The sequence below is a fragment of the Urtica dioica genome, chromosome 11 (assembly GCF_054948205.1).
Source record: "Urtica dioica subsp. dioica isolate 48M chromosome 11, U.dioica_male_clone48M_v1_H2, whole genome shotgun sequence".
Lineage (NCBI taxonomy): Eukaryota > Viridiplantae > Streptophyta > Magnoliopsida > Rosales > Urticaceae > Urtica > Urtica dioica.
The window spans coordinates 19044486-19068529 of record NC_142766.1 but is presented as its reverse complement, the minus strand read 5'-3'; the positions used below and the strand labels follow the sequence as shown (position 1 = coordinate 19068529).

At 34.0% G+C, this 24044-nt stretch overlaps 1 protein-coding gene across 8 annotated transcripts; it reads left to right on the top strand.

Annotated features, from left to right (window-relative positions):
- The first annotated feature begins 10117 nt into the window (after positions 1 to 10117).
- On the top strand, positions 10118 to 16923 carry LOC149382016 (uncharacterized). Of its 8 annotated transcripts, none has more exons than XM_089630099.1 (14): positions 10118 to 10277; positions 11292 to 11390; positions 11573 to 11700; positions 11816 to 11969; positions 12123 to 12232; positions 12363 to 12446; positions 12559 to 12607; positions 12700 to 12791; positions 13226 to 13367; positions 13583 to 13665; positions 13739 to 15255; positions 15380 to 15493; positions 15590 to 16372; positions 16694 to 16923. In XM_089630099.1, exons 1-13 carry the CDS (start codon positions 10128 to 10130, stop codon positions 16177 to 16179), a joined length of 3312 nt encoding a protein of 1103 aa, XP_089486225.1. In that variant the 5' UTR covers positions 10118 to 10127; the 3' UTR covers positions 16180 to 16372; positions 16694 to 16923. The 8 variants fall into 8 exon arrangements, with proteins under 8 accessions (XP_089486225.1, XP_089486230.1, XP_089486229.1 ...); XM_089630104.1 differs by having other exon boundaries at positions 10119 to 10277; positions 13232 to 13367; positions 13586 to 13665; XM_089630103.1 differs by having other exon boundaries at positions 10119 to 10277; positions 13232 to 13367.
- The last annotated feature ends 7121 nt before the right edge of the window (positions 16924 to 24044 follow it).

The following is a 24044-nucleotide window of genomic DNA, read 5'->3' as shown; positions in this document are numbered from 1 at the left end:
TGACCTCTGCGAAAAAAGCGAGGGTTGTTCACCGTATTAAGGCATCGAATATGCTCGTACGAGTTCAATCATTAGGAAACGCAATATTGATGTTTGAAGATTATATATTGTAATTTGTGCTTAAATGTTCAATATAATTGATGACATGATGTATGATGAATGATGTAAAATTGAATTATTAATAAAAAATTACAATTTTAGACTTTCTTCATCTAAAGAAACATAGAAACCTAAATCGGAAAAAAAATCAATTGCTAACGCAAAATACAAATAAAAGGTTAATGTGTGCACAAGAGACATAATAACAATAGAGCGGACATCAAACTCTTTCAAATATCTCTTGATAGATGGTGGAGAGATCCAACCAATCGCGGTTTATTGATCAAAATGAAGATAGGTTTTCAAGTTATAGAGAAAAAAAGTCTAACAAAATTTTTTGAGCGTGAAAGTGGACGAGACTAACCCTTCTCTAAATCAAAATATAATACAACAACAATAAGTATGAAGAATGTAATGGAAACACCGAAACTAAAGACAAATAACATCCGGACCTAAATACAAATCTAAAGCAAACCACAGTCCAAAGCCAATGTCGCAAAAGACCAACACCGTGAAGAGACACCCACCGCCAACAGCCTGAGAAGGGCGGCTGAGAAGACCTTCAGTCACCGAAGATTGACACGACGTAAAGCCACCCAAAGCCAAAAGCCCGATCAGAACAACGTAGGGGTGGTTGCGAAGCCGCGAAGTGCAGACCCAAATGTTTAAGAACGAAGGAGTTGTACAAGCTTGAAGACGATGAGCGGCTTCCAAAAAATGTCGTGGGTTGGATCTGAAAAATAGCCCAAATCTAAAGGGAAAAAAAAAATTTGAACTTGACTCTTATTTTAATTTATATTTTTTCTTATTTCTCCCTCCCCATACTCCCATGAGAACAAATTGTACGTGCCTTTTAATTTTTATGTTTTTTTTTTTATCAAATAGACTCTCTTTGGATTTAATTTATGGCTTCGTATCTATCTTCAATGTAGATTTTAAGCTTCGTCCCTTACAACAAACCGATTGTTTTCGGAGAGATCATGTGTCTTTGAGTTGGAGCCTTAATGCTTATTTGCGATCAAACAATATTGGTTTGTTATATATGCTCAATTCCTAAGCGTCGAGGGCTTATATTCTTTTAGTTGGACTTTGTTCCATTGTGATGTTGGTATTCTTGCATGTCTCTCCATAAAAGCTTACGTTCTGTTTTTGTTTATTCATTTGAAGAATGGTATTATCTATGATCATCAAACACTATTCGTCTAACTTTATCAACCAATCTACAAAATAATTGTGGTGGCAACAAATAAATAGAATAACTATCTCGACATAGACTAGTGTCACAATCACAATGGCAATCTAGACCGATTTATTCTTATATTAGACTAATCTCAATGCAAAAAAATGTTTAAATAAAGTAAATGAGCGTGTTGAAAATAAATGAAGTGGAGACGATAGAATTTATTGCTTCACTTGAATTACGTGTGAGTGTCTAGACTATAAATGTTGGGATTATTATGCATTTTATAGTAGTGGATGGTGTTAGATCGTGGGTTTATCAATTCTCACGAATGAATTAGGATAAATGTTCATGAACATGTGACGTTACGATAATCATTTGATAATTGAGTGGCATTAAGTGCTAATTTATCTAATCTTCTTAGTTATATGCAGAATATACTTCGGTGGAGTTTTGATTATTTTACATTCGGTATACTTGTGTGAAAGCTCATATAGGTATGGACATAACGGACTTACTAGGCATATCTTAAAATTTGCCCTTATTATAACAATAATAAGAAGAATAATAAATATAAAATTAGAGCAATAGCCAACTTAAACGATTGACATAACTAAATAGTCAATGTTTGATAAATTTTAAGTAAATAACCGTAAATAGTGATAACATCAATAACGAACTCATTTTTTGGTGCATAATATTGGGAGTTTTGTCGCCCAAAACTCGTTATTTAATCTTAACATTATTGGTCAATATACTAATTATAGGCAATTTTTTAAATATTGTTCACTAAATTTTGAAAAAAAAAGACTGATAGCTAATAGAAAATTATGCACACTTAGATTAAAAAAGAAAACATTTCATATACTTAATCTATGATAGTTCACTTCAATCCGTCGTGACCAAAGTAAAAATAAAAAATAAAAAATAAAAAAATTCCTTTCGGTAGAATCCTTGTAGATTTCCTATAATTTGTTAGATAATGACTTCGATGATTGACATAATAATAAAATAAGAGATTTGTAACTAATTAGGTCACTTTAAACATGTGATTTTGGATATAACCTATGTTTGACAATTTTTAGGGATATAGCCAAATAGCTTATGTGGCAATAATTAAGGTCTGATTTGCCCTTATTTATTAACAAATTCGTCACTTTCTCTCTCCTATTTTTTGTCAAATAATTTTTTTTGCATCAAAACTTCAAAAAATCGTATCTTTCTCATACGAACTCGAAATTGAGTGATTTCATATCTTACAAATTCGTGGCGTCGAGATCTTCAAAGATAGACCCATTGTGTTTGATGAAAATTTATATTTATGTCGATAATTAAAAAAAATCAGTTATTTTCATATTTAAGATAGTATCGTGATTTTCTACATCTATGGTATTAAACATGATTTTTCATCAAACACAATGGATCTGTTTTTGAAGATCTCGGCGTCAAGAATCCGTAGGATTTTGAATCACTCAATTTCGAGTTCATATGAGATAGATATGGTTTTTTGAAGTTTTTATGTAAAAAAAAGTAAGAGAGAGAAAATGACGAATTTGTTAATAAATAAGGGTAAATCAGACATTAATTATTGAGACATAAACCTGTTTGGATATTTCTCTAAAAATTGTAAAACGTAAACTAAAAACAAAATTTTATAGTTTCATTTTGACTATTTTGCTACACTGCCCATAAAATAAATAAAAAAACTTTTTTAACTACACTATCATTACCTATGTAAATTAGAAAAGGAAAAGTAATTCAGATAACGATGATAAGAAGTGATGAGTGATGACCGGTGACGAGATATGTTTTCGAGAGATATCCGCTGACTAAATAAATGGCAGCCATGTTTCGCCATGTTTAAGCCTATGACGTGCCGGCTTAATAGTTGAGATTTGAGACTTGAGAAACATGAAATGAATTTATCAAAAACTATAAATTAAATAAACGTGGAAAAAAGTATTAAACCGGCATACTCACATCTGTTTCATACTTTATTGGTTCCTCGACAGTATTTTTATCTTTTTTTATAACTTTATCTAATCATATAATCGGTTCTGATTTTTGTCAGATGAACGCATTCATGCCATACTATATTCTATTCCAACTTAAAAAAAAAAAGATGGCAAATTTTGAAGCCATATTTTTTTATTCATGGTATGGAAAAAAAATATTAAAATAATAATAAAAAAGATGTGGCCATTTTCTGGTCTCCGTTCAACTTCAAGACTTCGGAACCCCACGAGGCCCCACCTTAAATCATTGTGGGTCCCTTCTTCAAGACCTTTGGAGTTATTTGTTTTTTCAGCTATATTCTATTCACACATTAGAACGTTTATTACTGATGGTTTCTTAACCTTAAGTTGTCGTTCAATCAACTGATTTTAACGTATTTTTGTCGTAAACTAAGTCTAAATCAGGGGTAATTATCGAAATTACATTTCCTAACTATAATTGTTCAGGGACCAGGGTAAGCCAAGCCTAAGTCTGATGTTAATAAGCCTGAAAAAATTACTGTTCCTATCTACTTTCATCTTACTTTTTGCAAGTTTACTTGTTACTTAAATTTTATAAATTATATTATTTCAATAATCAGTTAAAAAATTTAGATTTAAAAATACTATTTGTATTTTTTTATTTTAGTATCTAAAATCTCATAAGATAAGTAGTAATTTTCCGTAATGTTTTTTATTTGAACGTTGACAAATACATTAATTATTTTACAACTTAGAATGATTGCTAACTTTTATCATTTATGAAATGATAGATGATATGGGCTTTGTTGAATTGAAAATTTATGGGCCCATTTCTAACAAATTAACAGAAAGGTTTGATAGCCCAATATTATTCTTGATTGATGAGTTAGCTCACTCGCTACTTCAGGCCCAATTTACCGAACGCATCTGCGTACTTTTTTTTTTTTCAAAATGAGAAGATTATTCGACTTTAAAAGTAATTTATTTATTATTCTTGCGAAAGTTAACAACTTATTGTATTTTTATTTATCATTCTAGGGTTTTATAATCGACTATAACCTCATTCAAGGCGCATAGACATCCTCCGACCGACGTCGCTTATCCTTCTCAATAGTAGTAGAGTATTTAACAAGATTACGTCCTACATCATTACAAGAGAGTGAATAATGTAAAATTCGATGAGATGAACGAAGGTGCTAACTTGACGATATTGTCAATGACGATTCCAAGGTCCGAGCGAATTTGGCCTACGAAAAGCAAGCATTAATCACCAAGGATTGGACAATGGTCTTCTTCCCGCCGAGATATGTTGCCGCTAAAGTAACTCCTTTGAGAACTGCTAGAGCTTCAACGTGTGGGACTGAAAAATTCCATACGGAGAATAAGATTTGAGAAGTCAACACACTTCCTTCACAATCTTTAATAAGAATAAGGTGGAGGAATGGCTAGTACAATACCACTTTTTTAGCGTTAGCTACCCATAAATTTTTAAGATAACCTCCCATTCCACTGTTGCACCGGACTCCCACCGTTCTTTTCCCAAGATCGCATTGTTGCGATTGTTCGAATAAACTTGTTAAGCAAATGTAATGAGAAACTCTAACTCCTTTTTTCTCAAGACTTTGGACATTTGTATACTACAAGAAAAAAGATTTCAGCGACATGTAGTTATGTCGTGAAAGATATTTCAAGACATTTTTCACTTGTAGTTGAATGATGATATTGGGAAAAGTTATTAACTTGTAATGACATCTACCAATTGTCATGGTTATTGTCGTAAATAGCCTAAACATTACAATATTAACAAATAAATATTAAAAAATAACAATTATTGTTATTTTTATATGTTTTCCTAGTCATTCGACCTCTTTATAACACTCTTCTATTCCACATCCACTCTCTTCATAATCCCTTTAATGATCTCCACTACCACAATAATTCCAAACACTTTTGTTATAAACCATCAAGTTGCATCAGTACTTCCAATACATTTCCTCTAACTACAAGTCGAAAAAACAAAGAGTAATGTTTAGTGAAGATCCGATGACTTAAGTGATATAGTCATATAACAATCTCATTGTAATATAATTATATTTCAACGAGTTTTTGAGATCCAATAGACCTATTTGAAACAAATCACAAAAGAGAAAGCAATCTTTAAATAACAGAAAAGAATAAACATTAAACAGTCATAAGGTAAATAAGAATGAAGAAATAAGGAAGAACTAACCTAACAAAGTTAGAATCAATGAGACTTGGAAAAGTTGATAAATTACTTAGTTGTATCCTCGAGTGTATTTTTGGGAGAAGGGTTTACATCATTATGCAAAAGGAAAATTAAGTTGCGAGAGAATAAAATATTTTTTTCGACAGTGAGAGAAAAAAAAATGAGAAGAAATCAGAGAGTGAGAACTTTAGCGACGAAAATATGGTACACTTGGGATGTGTCAGCGACGACGACATGATCTAGGAGCATTGAGAGTCAGCTTGAGAGTGGTAAAAAGAAACAATGAGTATGAAAGAGAGAAAACCTAAACGACGGCGCAACTAGAATAAATGACAGAGTCGAGCATCAATAATGCCAGTCACGTTTGTTTATCTATTTTGAAGAGTCTTTTTTGTATCCCACTCTAACCACACTCTCGACTTTAACTAACATTCATTATTTTTATATTGAAGAGTTGTTGGGGAATATAAAGTTCTTAACAAAAATACTAAAATAATAATATATTAGAGTAGCTATGCTTGAAATAATATTTTACAAATTGGGCAATAAAAATAGAGAATTCTCGAGAGCTCTTTATTACAAAACTTAAAATATGAAGTATTCAAAGGTGTGATTAGAGTGTTTATACTTTCAATTAGTCAGCTATAATAGCTAATGAGCCGATATAAAGAGTCAGATTGGAGCTGCTATAAGTGATAAAAGCGTTCGAATTTTGTGTTTACTAAAAATGTAGTATTTAATAGAGGGGGAAAAATCTTAACCTATTCACATGTTTTTAGTGGTATTCTAATGTGGAAAAAATTAAATGTTGTACAAAATCAAGCAAAAAATCGGATAAAATTGATAACTGAATCGATTTAAAACCGAAAATCAGTGACACATCATATGACCGAAATTCGGATTTGGATAATCGATCACGTTTTAAAAACTGGACCGGATTACGATTTTAAATTTTGAAAAAACCGGATATCGGATATTTAATCGATTATTTTTTATTAAAACAAAAATCATATTAAGATTACATGAACCATTTTTACTCGGATTTTTATCATTGAAACAATTTTATAGCTTGGTATTGATTTAAAAACTAGTTTCATAGTGATTATGGATTTTAAGAACTGGGTAAGTGGTTTTTTTAAACCGACTTTAAAATTGGATCCGGATTTTAAAGAACTGGATAACCGAAATTTTGAAAATCGGATATTGGATATAAGAAACTGGATAACCGAATTTCGGTTTTGGACTAAACTGGACTGGTTATTGGACCAAATTTTTTAAAACAAAAAATTCGGATTCGGATAGAAAAATTGCCAAAACGAACTGAATCGATCCAATTTCAGCTATAGAAAAAAAATATAAATTACTAGTTATGACTTTAAAATCAATAATATCGTCAAACAAATATTGTAATTTCTTTTAAAAGTTCTGTTTTCATATTTAACAAAATTTATTTATTGTCATTGAGTGTCAACATTTTACCTGTAAAATATCGTGAAATGTTTCCATATTACACATTTCCATTACATTTTTTGTTAAATGTTGTAAAGCATAAGGTGCTCCAACAATTAATTATAAATAAAATTAAATAATGTGCAAAAATCATTTTTCTTATTTTGCTGCATGGACATTGCGATGACATATTCATTCCCCAATCTCATTGTCCCTCCCCCTGGAGAGCATGTCCTATCATCTCCACCCCTACCAACGAAAATGGAGAACCAAATACCTTTCACGATTTTACGTTTTCAAGAGAGTGGTGAGAGGCGGATTCCACCCGAGACAAGCTGGCCTAATATGCATTTTGATATTAGTGGCACTGTGAGACCCCAAAGCTTTGACCACCACCTCACAGTCTCCAACAAGTTTGAGGTGCCCACCATATCCTCATTTTCCAAAGCCAACTCTTGCGTATTGCCAAATTAGCTCGTCTAGGTTGTCGAGTCCATTGCAAGGCTAGCTAAGGATCGCACAAGCATTGTCTTCCGAAAACATAGCCAATATGACATGATTGTTATGTTCTTCACTCTTCATTTCATATCCAATACACACTTATTTAAGAGGGAATTTGACTTTATTAGCAAGAAATGCTTCGATTTAGCAAATCCATATACTTTCCGCGATTCTCATCGATTATTTGTCAACAACTAGCCACATTGATCCCACTCGAACAACCTCTCTCCCCCGTATCAATATGTACCATATAAAAGTCCATTCAACATGCAAGGTGCATAAAGAAATTTATATTAGCGGAACAACTCTCTTTTAAGACTATACTCATAATTGTGTTCAGAGATTGAATGACTTTCCAATAACATGTCACAAGTAAAGCTTGGTTAAATTGAGTAATATCTCTAAACCCTAAACATTCCCATATCTTGTGATGGAAAAACTCATAATGTTTTCCCTAATGGATCTTTTGGTTCTTGTCAGTATTCCCCCGACCAAAACTTGGCCATGACACTATGAAAGGCTTTGATGAATTGTTGTGATAGTCGGAAATAACTCAACATATGTTTCGGATTAGCTTGCAACACATATATGACCAATACATACCTCGGCATGGAAGAATCAAATTTCTTATAACTCTTGATTTTATCCTAAACTCGATCTCGTATGAACGCAATGTGTTCCTTTTTCTTCCTAATCATGAAGGTATGAAGAGCAATATATCGTGTAACCGAAACCCCAGACCATTCCCATAATTCTAAGTCACCCAACCTCCTAGACCTTGCTACCAAAACAAATATCGTATTTGTTGTAGTTAATTATATGTACTGACGCTGCCACATGACACTTTAAATACTACTAGATTGACCCACGTTCTTATGGGTTGGTTCGGAAGAAGACAATAATGTCATTTATGAAAAAAATTAGTGGGCACTCTCTACGACCGAAATTAATTTTGTTGATCTCCCAATTCTCTTCTCCCGCGTGGAGAGGCTCGAGAGCCCGTACAAACGATCACTTTGGTAGAGACCCTTTTGTGGGACCACATGACCCAAAGTACTCTATTTATTTATGCTTTCCACTCACACCTTGGCGCAATTAGGTTTTTTCGTAACCGCCTCGAGAAGAGATCACTCCAATTGATCGTGCGCGTTGGCATATCTAATTTTAGCTCCGAACAATAATTGTTACCGAATTTGCTCATTCACATCTAACGAATCTCCTCCGATCCTATCACCATGTCGTTGAAGATTTAGAATATGTTTGGTAGTTAACTCAAAAAGTTTTTGTTTTCTATTTTCAAATTTTTGTAGTTGTACTGAAAATAAATTTGCAGTTGTTTTCAAAAAGATGTTTGGTACAGTTTTCATTTTTTGTAGAGAAGAGAATAAATTTTTTTCCAAAAACACATTTTATTTGTTTGTAGTTTTCTTTACTTTTTTACAAAACAACTGCAAAATTTTTTAAAAAAATTTTCCGGAAAATTAAACCAAACACATTTTCGTTTTTTGTTTCCAATTTTTTTAACTCAAAAACTCAAAAACTCTTTTTGAGATGAGAACCAAACATGCCCTTAGTCTTTTGAACTTTTGCTATCAAATTATCCACATCTAAATTTCAACTGAGAAGATGATTTTTAAAATATTTAAAGAGCTTAATATACTAATGATGTCATATATGAAAATATGTTTTTTATTTTTATTTTTTATATATATATATATATATATATATATATATATATGCATGAGAACTAGTTATATGAATATGTATAATTATCTGAATTTAATATTGTTTAGTTTCATAATTCTTGAGTCTATATCATATAAATGGTGTAGATTGTATCATTTGATGATTTAATTAATAATAAAAAAAATTAATTTTGGAACTGCAGGTTGACTATTACACTTTACATTGTGTCGACTATGACGATTTTTTGGGTGTATTTAATTGTATAGAAGAAGTAATAAGTGGCTACATCTACATGTCTTTGATTATATCAAATATTTATCTAATAAATGGATTTAATTAGTGTCAAATATCTAATAGAAAATTGATAAATAAACCTAATCCCAGACTAAATATTTGTTGCAACTAATTAATTTATTATTTCCTTTTAAAGATTTAGTCCAACTTTTATTTAATTAAGAAAATAGTCCACCACATCGAAGTTAATTAAATTAATTGTCTATGTTAATTAATCTATTTCGGTATGGTAGACTATTTTTTGAATTATATTACATTAATTAAATGAGTTAATCAATTTATTTTGAATTGATGGACTATTTTTTTAATAAAATAAAATTTTAATTATTATTAGACGTGATATAATTGTTCACTATAAATAAAATAAAGATTGCCATATTGATCTATACTCATAGTTATAAATACGCTGATCCTAACATTATCACACTAATGTACTGATGTATTGTACGACACGACAGGACACACCACGACACGACTTCGCATCTTAACTCTCAAAGTACTTCTTAGGCTGATAGAGATATACTAAATGTTAAATCCCATTACTCATCAATATAATTGTTATAAACTAGAAAAATAAAAGAAAAGAAAAGAAAAGAAAAGCAAAAGAAAATAAGAAACGACGATGAATAGAGGAGGGCAAGTCTGGTAAATAGAGGAAAATCGAAGGGCAGAAAGAGGAAGTGGGGTAATATTTAATTGACAGCGACGCAGAGTGATGAAAAACCAGCAGCCAAAAGAAGCCATCCAAAACAAACTAGAGCCTTTCTTTCTTTCTATTGTGGTTCTCTCTCTCATCTCTCATACAATCTCATCCTCTCAACAACAGATTGTACCTTCGAACTTCCTTCTCGATCCCCAACCAACTGTAAGCCTATCAGTTCTTTCTCAAACCCTAATTTTCTGTTTCCCGATTCTTGTTTTACCGACTCATTCTTCTTCAGATCCCTAATTTTGGTGAATTCGCATTTCTTTTTTGTTCTTTGCTCTTTGCTTCGGGATGTTAGGGTTTGCTGCGGATTCGAATGATATCGTATTTTTCGATTTGTTATTTTTGTTAAAAAAATTGTAATTCTTTGCATGTCGATGGTGCTCGATGCGGCTTTAATTACGAGCTTGATTTATTGTATTACACTGTTGTGTGTGTGTTACTTTTTTAAATTTTATTTTAAAGTTTCGCTTTCGATTGGTCGATTCGATTTTAGGTGTCTTCGATTCATCGCTTGCTTTGTCAATTTTAGTGTTCTTTTGATTGAATCTTAGTAATGTGTCTATGTGTGTTAATTCGTGAGATTTATTTGCTCAGGATAATGTGTGTTGTAGGGTTTGTAACTTTCTTTGTATTTTTTGGTAATTGCGTGGATAATAAGCTTAGGTGTATGTTTTAATGGCTTTCTGTCGGGCTTTAGATATCACATGTTATTTTCTCTTCGAACTTCATACTGTTGGTGGTTAGTAGAGTGGGCATTGGCTTGTTCGCAAATGTTTAATTGCATGTCAAAATAACATGTTATCAATTATGTCAAACGCTTCTTGGTATGTTGTATAATGTTATATTTATGTTCTTTTTGCATGATTAATGTAGAAGCTCTGAGAAATAATATTTTTCTTGGAATATTCAAATCTTTCTTGCTCTTGCATTTTTGGAAATTTTATACAACATTCTTTCTTTATCCACTATAATTGTGTTATTTTGTATTACCTGCAAAACATAAATATTTCTCCCAAGTGTATACTGTTATTTTTCCAGGAAGACAAAATTTAATGAGTATTAATAATCTTGAATTAACATGAACAAGGTTCGCATAATGGTGGTGATTATGATGTGGTTTGCGCCAAGTTTTATTCTTTCTGCTCATTTACATTGTATACTGTCTTGAAGGAAATCATGAGTGATGAGGGAGAAAAGACTTGTCCTCTCTGTGCCGAGGAGATGGATTTGACCGACCAGCAATTGAAGCCTTGCAAATGTGGATACGAGGTTTAACTTATTCTCTTATGTGTTTAGATCTCAATCTGTGTCTCACACTTCTCACTTTCCTTTAAATTTTAAAATGGAGATCCCCAAATCGCGTTTCTATTTATTTTTATGCAAGTTTAATCCAGTGTTTTTCTGTAGTAGTTTTCATTCTGTAGTTCTCATCGTCCTATACTTTGTGCTAGATATGTGTTTGGTGCTGGCATCACATAATGGATATGGCTGAGAAGGATGAGTCAGAGGGGCGTTGTCCTGCTTGTCGTTCTCCTTATGACAAGGAAAAAATAGTAGGAATGGCAGCAAAATGTGAAAGGTTTTTATTACTTTATGCTATATTTTCTGGAATTGAAATGAAGTACCGTGTACATGTATATATATATATATATATATTATGTATGTGCATAATTTTCTATTCAAAATTTCAGTAGGTTAGTGGCTGACATTCATATGGAAAAGAAGGTTAAGTCACAGAAGGCAAAGGCCAAATCATCTGAAGGGCGAAAGCAGCTTAGCAGTGTGCGCGTCATTCAAAGGAATCTTGTGTACATTGTGGGATTGCCTCTCAATCTGGCAGATGAAGAAGTAGTCTCTCGTTCTCTCTCTACATATATATATATATATATATATTTGCATAACACATTACACACACACTCGTACAAAAGACACAAGTGATAAAAAATTGCTGTCTCAGCTCCGTGTTTATGTATTTATCATCTTCTGTATATGTATGTGCAGCTTCTACAACGTAGAGACTATTTCGGCCTGTATGGTAAGGTTCTTAAAGTATCAATGTCCAGGACAGCATCTGGTGTTATTCAGCAATATCAAAACAATACATGCAGTGTGTAAGTTATATGATCCCTTTTTCGGTATTATTTTATATATAGCCTTCTAAATTATATGGATATTTTCATTGCTTTGTTTGTAGATTTTTGTGTGGGGCATTAACTTTTACGGCCTTTTTTTTATGTTCAGATATATTACTTACGGAAAAGAGGATGAAGCCATTCGATGTATTCAAAATGTACATGGATTTGTTTTGGATGGTCGACCTTTGAGGTACAAGATTGCCTACTTGTAGTGTAAACTATTCTCTGAAATGGAATTAATTTGACTACACCTAGCGCTGGTTCTGTGATACACTTAAATATTTTTTTCCCTACCTTTCTAGGGCGTGCTTTGGAACTACCAAGTATTGCCATGCATGGTTGAGAAATGTGGTATGATCTTGGACTCCTTCCTTATCTTCTACTCATTGCTATATGTTCAATTTTATCGTTGAAGATTGATAATTTATTTATGTTTCATACAGCCATGCACCAACCAGGATTGTCTGTATTTGCACGAGGTTGGCTCTCAAGAGGATAGTTTTACAAAAGATGAAATCATTTCTGCCTATACAAGGTATATTTTACAACCAGCTTTCTGTATTCATTAAATAGTGTCATCTACCTTACTGCATTGATCGGATTAGTTATGGAAAATATATAGATTTTCCTGCCGGGACTGACATTCATGGTGAGCATTCTACGATTTTTTTTTATGCTGTTCCACCGTATAGAGGGGACAGTTAATGATCTTTTGTACGGAACTGGATTTGTTGATGTGCTAGAATAACTTCCTTGTGCACGTTTATTCAACAATGTTTGACAGGCTATTAATGGCCAGCTCCAATCTAGAATGCAGATAGTCGGAACCACATTAGATGTCTTTTTTAAGTTCTACAACATCAAATGCTATCTTTGCTACTTGTTTTCACTTGTGCATCTAAGAACCTGTTATTATTGTATGGGGTCTTTCATTATATTCTCAAGTTAATTTGCATAATGGCTTTGAAGGAGTAGAGTTCAACAAATCACTGGTACTACTACAAACAATGTGCAACGGCGTTCAGGACTTTCTTTACCTCCTCCCACAGATGATTATTGCAGCCACAATTCTGCTTCTTCCGCCAAACCTATAGTGAAAAATGGGACCACTGTAAGATTCTATCCTTATTTTTGTCATCTATAATTTTGTTTTACTTGGACTTTGAACACGTCTCCTTCAGTTTTGACACATACACACGTGAGTATATTTGCAGAATGATAAATGGAAGACTTACTGAGGCTGAGTATCACAGTTTTTTTATTTTTTTTTATATATGTATACCATTCTTGACATCCAAGTGTTCTTGTTTTAATGCATCAATCTAGCAGAGTACTGGGATTCTATCCAAAGGCTCTCCTCCGAATGGAAATGCTGGTAGATCTATTGCTCTTCCAGCTGCAGCCTCATGGTAGGTTTTCTGTTATTTGTCCACTTAGGACTGTGTGTGGATCTGTTTTCTGAGTATTTGTTGAATTAAACAGGGGAACGCGTGGTTCAAACTGCCAACCACCAGCTGCAAATTCAACATGCACAAATGGACCTTCGAAGCAGAAACATGACACAGTGGGTAATGCATCAGCATTTTCATCAGCCGTGACAGGCTTTACTCAGTCGTCTATCCATGGTGATGGAAGCAAGAGACAGTCGAGACAGTCTTCGTTTGATGAAGGTGATAGTATTGGTGCTAAGGTTAAACCTGAAACTCCCAAGCCTCAACACAGTGCCTGGGATTGTCCAAACAGCGGGCCTGGGAAAGCAATCAGACATGATGGATCCATTTCTGCCGATCCAAGCAGCCAGTTATCAGGTTCCTCTGTAACAAGAGATAATCATAGAGGCATTTGTATACCACCGAGCATGTCTGATAGCAATGATCAGGATGGACAGTCTTCTAGCTCTTCTGGTCATGGAAATGAACTGATGTTCACTTCTGAGGACGGAATTCAGAATTTGTGCTCTGAAATGTCTTCAATGTACACGGAGAGTAACACCGTAGATGAATGGTCTGGAACGACTACTCAATCTAGTGGATATTGTGATAACTCCATTAAATTGCCACAAAATCAAGGATTGTCACAATACTACACTGAGAAGTCTAGAGAATCTGCCGCAATACCCGAGCATATGGCCTCTTCAATTAATGAAACCTGTGTTTTTAGAGATCATTCGGAGTGGAATCCTGTTTCCCAAATTCCAAGTACATCTGCGGAGTTGGAAGAGGATATAATATCTTTTGAGAATCAACGACACAAGGATCCTGAAGTTGTGACGCGCTCAAATTATTTGCCACATTCTTCCAACTCCCTCCAATCTGCAAACCATTTATTTTCCCCTTTGCAGCAGCGTCAGGAGGCTCATGGTGCAGTTAGTTCAAATGCCGATCGTTTATTTGTGGATAGCAAACTTAGGGACAGTTCATTTGGACGTGCATCAATAATGTCAAATGGGTACTCTACAAACTTGGCAAACGGCTATATTGGTTCTGATAGAACCTCAGAGCATTCATTTTTGCATTCAAATGAGGAAGCAGGAAGACATCTAGGAAGAGTATTGGGTGAAGCGGGCGACTCTGGTAAAGGTTCTGTCGTTGATAAAGGAGAAAGCAGCATAATTTCAAACATATTCTCTCTTGATTTTGACACTTGGGATGAATCATTGAGACCTCCACAAAATCTTGCCAAGTTTTTTGGTGATAATGATGAAAAACCACCTGGTTCTCAGAGAAGTCCAAGTTCTTGGAAGCCCCAGCCGAATAACCAGTCAAGGTTCTCGTTTGCCAGGCAGGAGGAGTCTCTAAACCAAGGAATAGATGTACAGCCATCTCATAGCATGTTTGGGCAATTGTCAAATAACCGGCCTCTCAGTCATGATTTTGTTGATAATAGAGATCAATATTTTGATAAACGTGGCTTAAGTAATGGTATCTCCTCTAGTAGTTTTGATGAGTCTGAGAGCTATACAAGCAACCACGCATCCTTTCTTCCCAACAAGCCTTCAGGTATGTATTCTGTCTTCAAGTCTGAGAGAATCTTTAGATCTGTGTCTAGGCTTTTAGTTCTGTTGCCATGCATGATACTTTTGAAGGTACTTGGTTTCTTACAAACTATATTATCGCTGTACAGCTGTCTCAAGGGCCCCAATTTCTGCTCCACCTGGGTTTTCAGTGCCAAGCAGGGCACCGCCGCCAGGCTTTGCATCTCATGAAAGGCACGACCACGCTTTTGACTCCTTGTCTGGTGAGAATTTCTCTGTTAGCCTATTTCAGCTGGTATATATATATATATACATACGAAGAACGATTTTGAGTTTTGCATTTTTGTTGACCGTTTCAGGGAATCGCTTGCTTGATAATTCCGCCTTGTTGAGAAACACGTACCAAGCACAGGTGAATGGAAATACGGGTAGCTCTACGGACATTGAGTTTATGGACCCTGCTATATTGGCAGTCGGTAAAGGAAGGCTTCAGGGTGGTGGGATGAATAATCCAGGCTTAAACTTCCCATCACAGTTTAGTCACTTTGAAAATGATGCCAGGCTACAGCTTCTGATGTCCAGATCCCTCTCGCAACAACAGCAACTACAACAACAACAGAGCCTTAGATATCCAGATGCCGGAGAGAGTTTTTCTCATCTCAATGGCTCATTTGGACTAACGTCAAGGCTGGTTGACCAGTCCCAAGTGAACAGTATATCGCCATTTGCACAAATGTCGCTTCAACAGCCTAGAAATGGTGTCATGTCAAATGGGCATTGGGATGGATGGAGCGAAGGTCAGGGCGGGAGCAATAATATGAGCATGGCTGAGCTCCTCAGGAATGAAAGAGTAGGAGGATATAACAAGTTCTACGCTGGTGGTGTTTACGAGGACTCAAAGTTTCGGATGCCCAGCTCAGATCTGTACAACAGGACATTTGGGATGTGATTTTCTCGTCCCGTCAGACACATTGACTTTCACTGGTTCTCTGTTGTTGAGAGAAGAAGCCGGAAAGCGACGATGGTGAGGCATGATAGTACTTAAGGATGGGATTGACACTTGACGATTTCAGTGAGCAGCTCTGGTGTAGGATCATCTAACCGCCCACAGATACGGATATTTGGGTTTCAACTCCTGCAAGGTAAAATTAGTATCTTTATATTTTCTTAGGATGTTGAGATGGGTGTGCAAAATATTATTGTTCCTTTTCTCTGTAATAGCCGAGTGATTTTGAATACAAGAAAATCGGAGGGTTTTGAAGTTTCTTTCATTGAAAAGCGAGCACTGAGTTCTATCAATGTAACATCTTCAGTTTTATAGGTCTTAAATTCGTCGTTCATATTTGCTGGCATTGGGTTACTTTTTAAAAAATTATATATTTATGTTTAAGGAAAGGGTAATTAATTTGTAATTTTTTGTTATTGTGAACAGTGGTTTAAAAAATGAAACTTATGTTTTGCAGGTAAAGTATCTGATGTGAAGCCCAGTGGAGATAGCTGTAAATCATCTGGATATCTGTCATGAAATTAGCCACCACATCATCATATACATACGATGATGATCATATCTGACCTCCTTTTACAATCTTACGCAAAAAAAAAAAAAAAACCCGAATGTTATGTCCACAAATTGATTTGAACCAAATTTTCCCCCTGAACGATGCTCTGTGATATTATATTGCAATTCGCAGCTTGTTTGGTGTTTTCTTAGCTTTATATATATATAATGTCGAGAGTTCATAGTAATAATACTGACGTGTTTTCGTTACAAGTAAAACCACGGCTTATTGGATGATGTCCAGCATCGTTGGAGACCTAATGAATGAATTTAACGTACAACCTTTATGCGCTGAATAGAAACATGGATTCAAATTCCAGCAAAAAAAGGAAAAGAAAAAACAGCATGCATTCAAAGACTAAAGTAATAATTGTTTTTTTTTAGTTGGTAATTTTCATTCATTCGGTGTATCCGAGTCCATTCCAAAATAAAGAAATGATAGTTCCACATAGCTAAAGCGCCTTTATCAACTCAACTATGGCCACGCGATTTGGATAGATTAGTAGCGATGAGTAAAAAGACAGCCGTTGCAGTGGTATTAAACACTTGAACCTTGCCTTGGATAGTTCTACTAAGGATAAAATAGACGAGCCTTAACGGCCATCCGAGACCTGCACTGCGGCTCTAATCGCACCAGTGACTGTGAGGGTGATATTCATTTCAATTGGTGAAAAACTTGTCATTGTTCCCGCCCAGGAAGAAAAAGCTCTCGTATTAAATCACGAACAATGCCTTCTATGGACGAGTGCGAAGAATGGTGGCAGGGTTTAGGAGGCAAGCTTGCCAAGCACATGGAGAACATGAGACGAGTGCGGAGAATGTCGCCCCAAGCTTGTGAAGCACTCAGCGAAATACCCATTGATAATAAAAAAAAACCACTAAGAAGCTTGTCCCAAGTAAATTTTTCAGGGGCGAGCTATGAGCCGAAGATATGTTCCATCCTTGGATGGGAAGAAGGGATTGTTTAACGTCTCTAAACCTTAAAAAAAATAAGCCCCTCACTGCACTTTGGTTGCCACAAAGTCATCATTTATCTATGAACAAGTGCACAGATAGTGGATCCTCTTCGAGGAAAGCCTCTAGATAGGCAAATATACCATTAAATATCATTATTTAACCCAAATTCTTGCTTATTCAAACCAAAGGCCTAAAAAATTGTCAACAAGCAGCCATTCCAACCTATCCTAGGCTTTTGTATTTGCCAATCTACACTCCGATTATGCCCATTTTTCCTCGTATTTTTTTCATTATGTGTAACGCTTCCCAAGAAACAACCACATTTTCGACAATTTATCGGTAAAAAAAAAAGTTAGAAAAAGATTTGTAGGACCAGTTGCATGCCATCTCGGCCTGGAGTCTTAAGAGGATGCATATCACACCATCACTTTTATTTCCATCTTTTGCCTAAACTTCATGAAATTTTTTCGATGTGTTCAAAATATCTCATTAAGTACCGCTTCTTTCTCGTCAATATCAATATTTTGAATGTATAGGCACGTTTTATTTAGCTGCTTTATTTTGACATCACATATCCGAAAATATTCTATATTAAAGACTAAAAGATGTCTCATACTCTCTCTTATTGTGATCATTGTAGCTCATGTAACCTTATGGTTCCATATTCTATGTCGTAATTAATTGGTCCTTCCAAGTTATATCACGAGTTCATGCTTCAAAGCCAAACCGGAAGAACTTAATTAGACTCGACCAACTAGGAGGGTAAAGGAGTTTTGAAAAGAGGATTCTAAGAGGAAAACATTTATGTGCTATGTTTACTTTTCACTCCAATCTCTTATTAGCTATTTCTTTTTATATGAGATATATCATTAATTGGAGTCACTGGCATAGCAAGGAAAAAAAAAAAGACTTCTTACTTGATAAGTTACAAATATTTCTTTTGATTTGGGATCAAAATGTCCTCAACCTGAAGATCAAAATATCCTCAACTTCAAATATTTCGTTTCCTTGTATCATCAGCTCCTTCTTTTACACTCAATTTCTTTCATCAATCTCATTTTTGTCTTACTATTTCTATTTTTACTTCCAAAAGTTCAATAATCATATTCAAAAGTTCAATAATCATATTTTTACTTCAAACATGACGTTTCATGATTTACCCTTTTATCGAAATAAAGGGGTGATATATTTACGTCAATCTAAGCGTACCATTTACCTATTATTTACGTAATGTTAGGTATATAATAATGTAAAACTGTAAATATGATTATATACCTGATGAATATGTGGAGAAAAGCAACAAAATGCTGGTTAGTTTTGTGAGCAAAATTATATGCTCAAATTATTAGGATTATTTGATGCAAGAAACACATGTTCTCACAAGAATTAAATGATTTTTTTTTTCTTTTATCTTTTTGTGGGATTTTCCTACATCAATAGCTCCTCGTGAATTAGTGAAGGGCCAGTTTTTGTCGGCAACGGTGACGCTTTGGTTCTTGTAGCCAAGCTTTTGGAACAAATAAACTATACAATAAACAATGTACTATTAGATACCATTTTAGACGGAGTATTGGTTACCACTCTAACATCCGTTATATATTGCAATAAACTTTAACCATATTCTTTAGGGAATTTAGTAGTTTTTTCTTTCTTAAGATTGTGTTTGTGTTGGTAAGCGTCGTGGTCTTTGTGAAAATGATGAAAGATTCGTTGCTGGGCCTTAGTGGGCCATCTTTCTTTGCATCTTGGACTGTCCCACACCTTATATACATTTAGTTTCTAAGAAGTTTTAGCAAATACAATTTCCACTTGGGGATAATTGTCAAGGGAAATTTTTGACGTAAGTGATTGATCTAACCTCAGACACATTCTAATTATTGATGAAAATAACACGTCATGTCAATAGTATTCACAATTATTATACTGTAGTGAAGAGTAATTGCTAAAACCTTTTTATACAGTAGTTACAACTTACAACTAATTATTGAGTATTAAGAAGATATGGGTATCGTCCGTAGGACCTACACTAATAATTATTGAAGAAAATAGTGATGTTATACCAAATGGGAACAATTCAAAAAATGACACGTGGCTAATTATGACCTTAACCAGTTCTCCTAATAATGTCCACGATTTATAAAAATTCAAAACTAATTTTATCTTCATATATAAAAAAAAAAAAATTATACCGTTGAGACTAGAGGAGAGCTTTTTGGTCTCCTTAAAATAGGTGAGACTTCGACATTCTTTTCTATACCAGCAAACCTTCCCCTCCAAAAAAAAAAAAAAAAAAAAAAACACCATTTTGGTGTTGTTGGATTTTGAAAAAGTATATCCTATTCCTAAACTATTTGAATACATTTTCCATAACAAAAACAAAGACAAAAAAAACTGCATACGTCGACGGGTCACCAAACAAAAAAACAATCATCGATTCAAGTCGATGGTTTCTTTTCCGTAGCAATTGTTGTCTCAGTCAGAGCCACATATAAATTATTTGTTTAATGATTCACAAGACGTAATAGAATGAATAAATTAAATAGCTATGAACACAAAACCCTCAATTAAAATTTATATGGGCCCCATTATACCCGAAATGGGGTTTAACCATGAAAGAAGAATCCAACTGGGCTTGGGCCCACCACGTGCTTCAGAGCTCTACTGAAGTTTTTGTTCGTTCCTATTGGGCCACTTCTAATCATGGCTAGGTAGGAAGAAATTATAAAAATGTTAATGTTTAATTTTTTTTTTATTGCATGATTGATTGTACATGGAATCGAAACCTCTCTCTCTCTAAAACATTTTATTTTACTACATCCGGATTTCTCCACATAATAACACCACAGGTAAAATTTCCTATTATAAATTTATTTCACCTTTATTATTAATAAATTTATTATCAATTTTCTGTTCTAAATTTACATAAGTAAATATAACAAAAAAAAAACTTTGAAATTCTGACAATATTTATTTATTCACGTGAAATGATGTGATTTTTTTTTTTTTTTTTTTGGATAGAACATGGTATGGTAGATATGATGTAAAAGAAAGAAAGATAAAAGAAGCCTCCAAAATTTTATATTTTTTTTCATTTTCTTTCGTTTGGAAGGTAGCGAGTCAGTGACAGAATGAAAAAGATTTTAGGAAGGAAATACATGGGATCACTATCTCTGCCAATCACTTAGAAACCAAAGTCTTCAAGTGAATTTGTTGATATCATTACGTTTGTCGGTCATCATTTACTATGGACTAAATTGTATTCAATCATAGGAACTAAAATGTCTTGTTGTAACTTCTAAGTTTGTTCATAGGAGTAACCTTATTTTAGCTTGGCCGTTAAATCAATCAATATTTATTGCAAGTTGCAATAGTGCGTAATTTTAGTGCATTCAATATCGACTATTTAGCCATTATAAAACTTAAAATTTGCTATAGTCATTTATATTGCATAATTATTATAAATGAGCATTAAAAGATAAAAATACTCTTTATTAAATAGACCCACACCAAAAATAAATTGATAAGCAAAAACTATAATATATAAATGGCAAAAGTAATAGAATATGATAAACACAAGTCTTCATATTTTAGATTACAAAAATCCTTGAACATTTTAAGAATATAAACAAAAGTTTGAAGCAACCGATTCTAAAAAGTAAATTGTACTTGATTTCTGAAATTATAACAAACAAATATTGGTTTATATTATAAAAACTTGTTTGTAGTGTGATATAATGGTTCATACCAAGGTTCGACATCCCGGGGGTTCCGGCCGGGTTCCGGTCGGGATCCCGTGAACCGGAGGGGACCGGGACGGGTCTTGCATAAACCGGTCCCGTGAACCAAACCCGGTCGAATACCGGTCGAACCCGCCGGATCCCTCCCAGCCGAAGCCATTTTTGTTCAGATCCCGGGGAACCCGAGGTATCATCCGAGTTTTTCATTTTTTATGATTTTTTTTTTTCAATTTGTACTTATGAATTGATGATTATTGCGATGATATTGTTGAATTTTAATTAATTTCGAGATTAGTTGTGATAATTAGTGTGTTTTATCGTACGTGTTGTAATAATTTTATACTCTACTTATGGTATTTTATGTTTAAGAACTCAGTTTATGTTTGATATGAACCTTTGTTTGAAGTATGAACTATGAAAACTATTTTTATTATTGTAAAATATTTGTCTGAATCCCCCTCGGGTTCCTACATTTTTTGTCGGGTTCCTCTCCGGTAAACGGGTTCCTACCGGTATCGGTTTCCTTTTTTTTTTTCCTGAATCCCCCTCGGTTTCCTCTTCGGTAAGCGGTATCCCCCTAAAATTGGGGGTCCGATACGGTAACGGTAACGGTAAGGCGATCCTTGGTTCATACTCGTTAATATATATAATAGTTAATAGTCGTTAATATATGGTCAATGTTCTTGTTCCTATATGTATCCAAATTCCCAATCGAATCGATTAGCATATTAATCGTTTCACACATGGGAGAGACATAGGCGAAGAAAGATCTTAATAAGTTGTTCCAAAACGTTTCCAAAACTAAATTTTAAAAATGTTTAAGAAGAGCGTTATCCAACCGAAAAATTTGTTTATGATACATAGACTAGTTAATGTCATAGGAATATAAACATAAAAACTCAGATTTTTAATAGCTCTTTTATATGACCATTTAGGCATGCCATAGCTTGGTTTATAAGCTCTTTTCTTCCTCATATGCTTCATAGCTTGGCTTGCAATTGCTTTCTTCTTAATCAGATCTCCACCACATCCGTAGAATTCAAAATCGTACCACAAGAAAATTGATAGAAGCTGGAATGCAAATAAGGACTTATCAAGGATTAAATCGCTCGGACTTCAGTGTATGCGAATATGATTATTCAATAAATCACAAAAAAATATTTCTATTTATTCCGACTTACACGTTTTAAATGTTGAAGATTAATTTTGGAACAGCGGAAAATAAAAACCGCTTTGATGAACAAAATTGAGCTATTTTACTAAAGATTTTGAAACATTGATTATTTTGCAATATTAGAGTTTCAAAGTTCCAAATAGCTTAGTGCATCTAATAAATCATTAAACATCGAGACTTGACATTGACAGTGAAATGATATAAGATCAAACCAATGAATGTTCACACTAATGACTCATCTTTAATTATGAACAATATATTGAGATTTTATTAGAGCTATTCTATATTATAAAAATATAAGTGGTACTTGTGATGTGAGAAAGATACCACTAATGCTGTAATTTTATTTGGGTTATAGTTTTCCAATCCGGGTGTTATTGTGGCGCGGCTGTTTGTTATACCTATTTATATTTACCCTTTAGTAAGGTTGTATTTTATTTTATGTGGGCTTTGTCTAGGGAAATTTTTCTTTCCTTCTAACCCTAACTATTTACAAAAATGTAGAGAATATTTGTTTTATGTACACATTTTACTTACTATGTAAGATTGCGAAAAATTCTTGGAAGGTAACAGCTAGTTTTGTTATAATTGAACTAAACTTATCGATTTACCCAAAATTAATACCACATGTCCAAGTTTATTCAGTACCCTATTTATGAGGTTTAATAACCAACGTAGGCATGGTTTGGCCTTTGCGCAACAACTTGAGATTTGCGTGTTAAGACTAGATATGAAACGTGCAGAGTTTGGCCTGGTTTAGGTCAACAATGAGGGTTTGGGAGACCTAGAAATATAATATGAATACTTAAATGAAATAAAATAATAAAAACAGAGAAATAAATGATGCTGGACCTCTTTAGTCTGTCCCGAGGATCGAAATACCGTTACCGTTATCGTTCCGAGCTTTCGAATTTACTGGTAACCCCCTGTACCGTAAAGGAATACCGGGGGAAGCGAGAAAAAAAAAGAAAACCGGTACCGTTGAACTTACCGTTACCGTAGAGGAATACCGTCAAATACCGTATTTACCGAGGGGAATTCAGAAAATAAATATACAAAAAACATACAAAGTACGTAGGATAAAATTCATAAAATTAAAAATAGTGTAGAATGTTTCAACACAATACCGAATTACAAACACAACAAAAAGTAAGTTTAATAACTAAAATGATAAAGTTCAACACAATCCACCAAATACTATTGTTCAACAAATTCAACATAGGAGAGATAAAAATGACTACTCAAAGCGACCGTATGCAGCGGTCATACAGTAATCATACCAAGTCATATAATGAGCACATGCACGAAAGTATCTGTCCAAGTGATAGTCGTACTCGTACTGAGATGAAGCAACAAACATGGAGTGAAGGGGATAACCTAGAACTGCG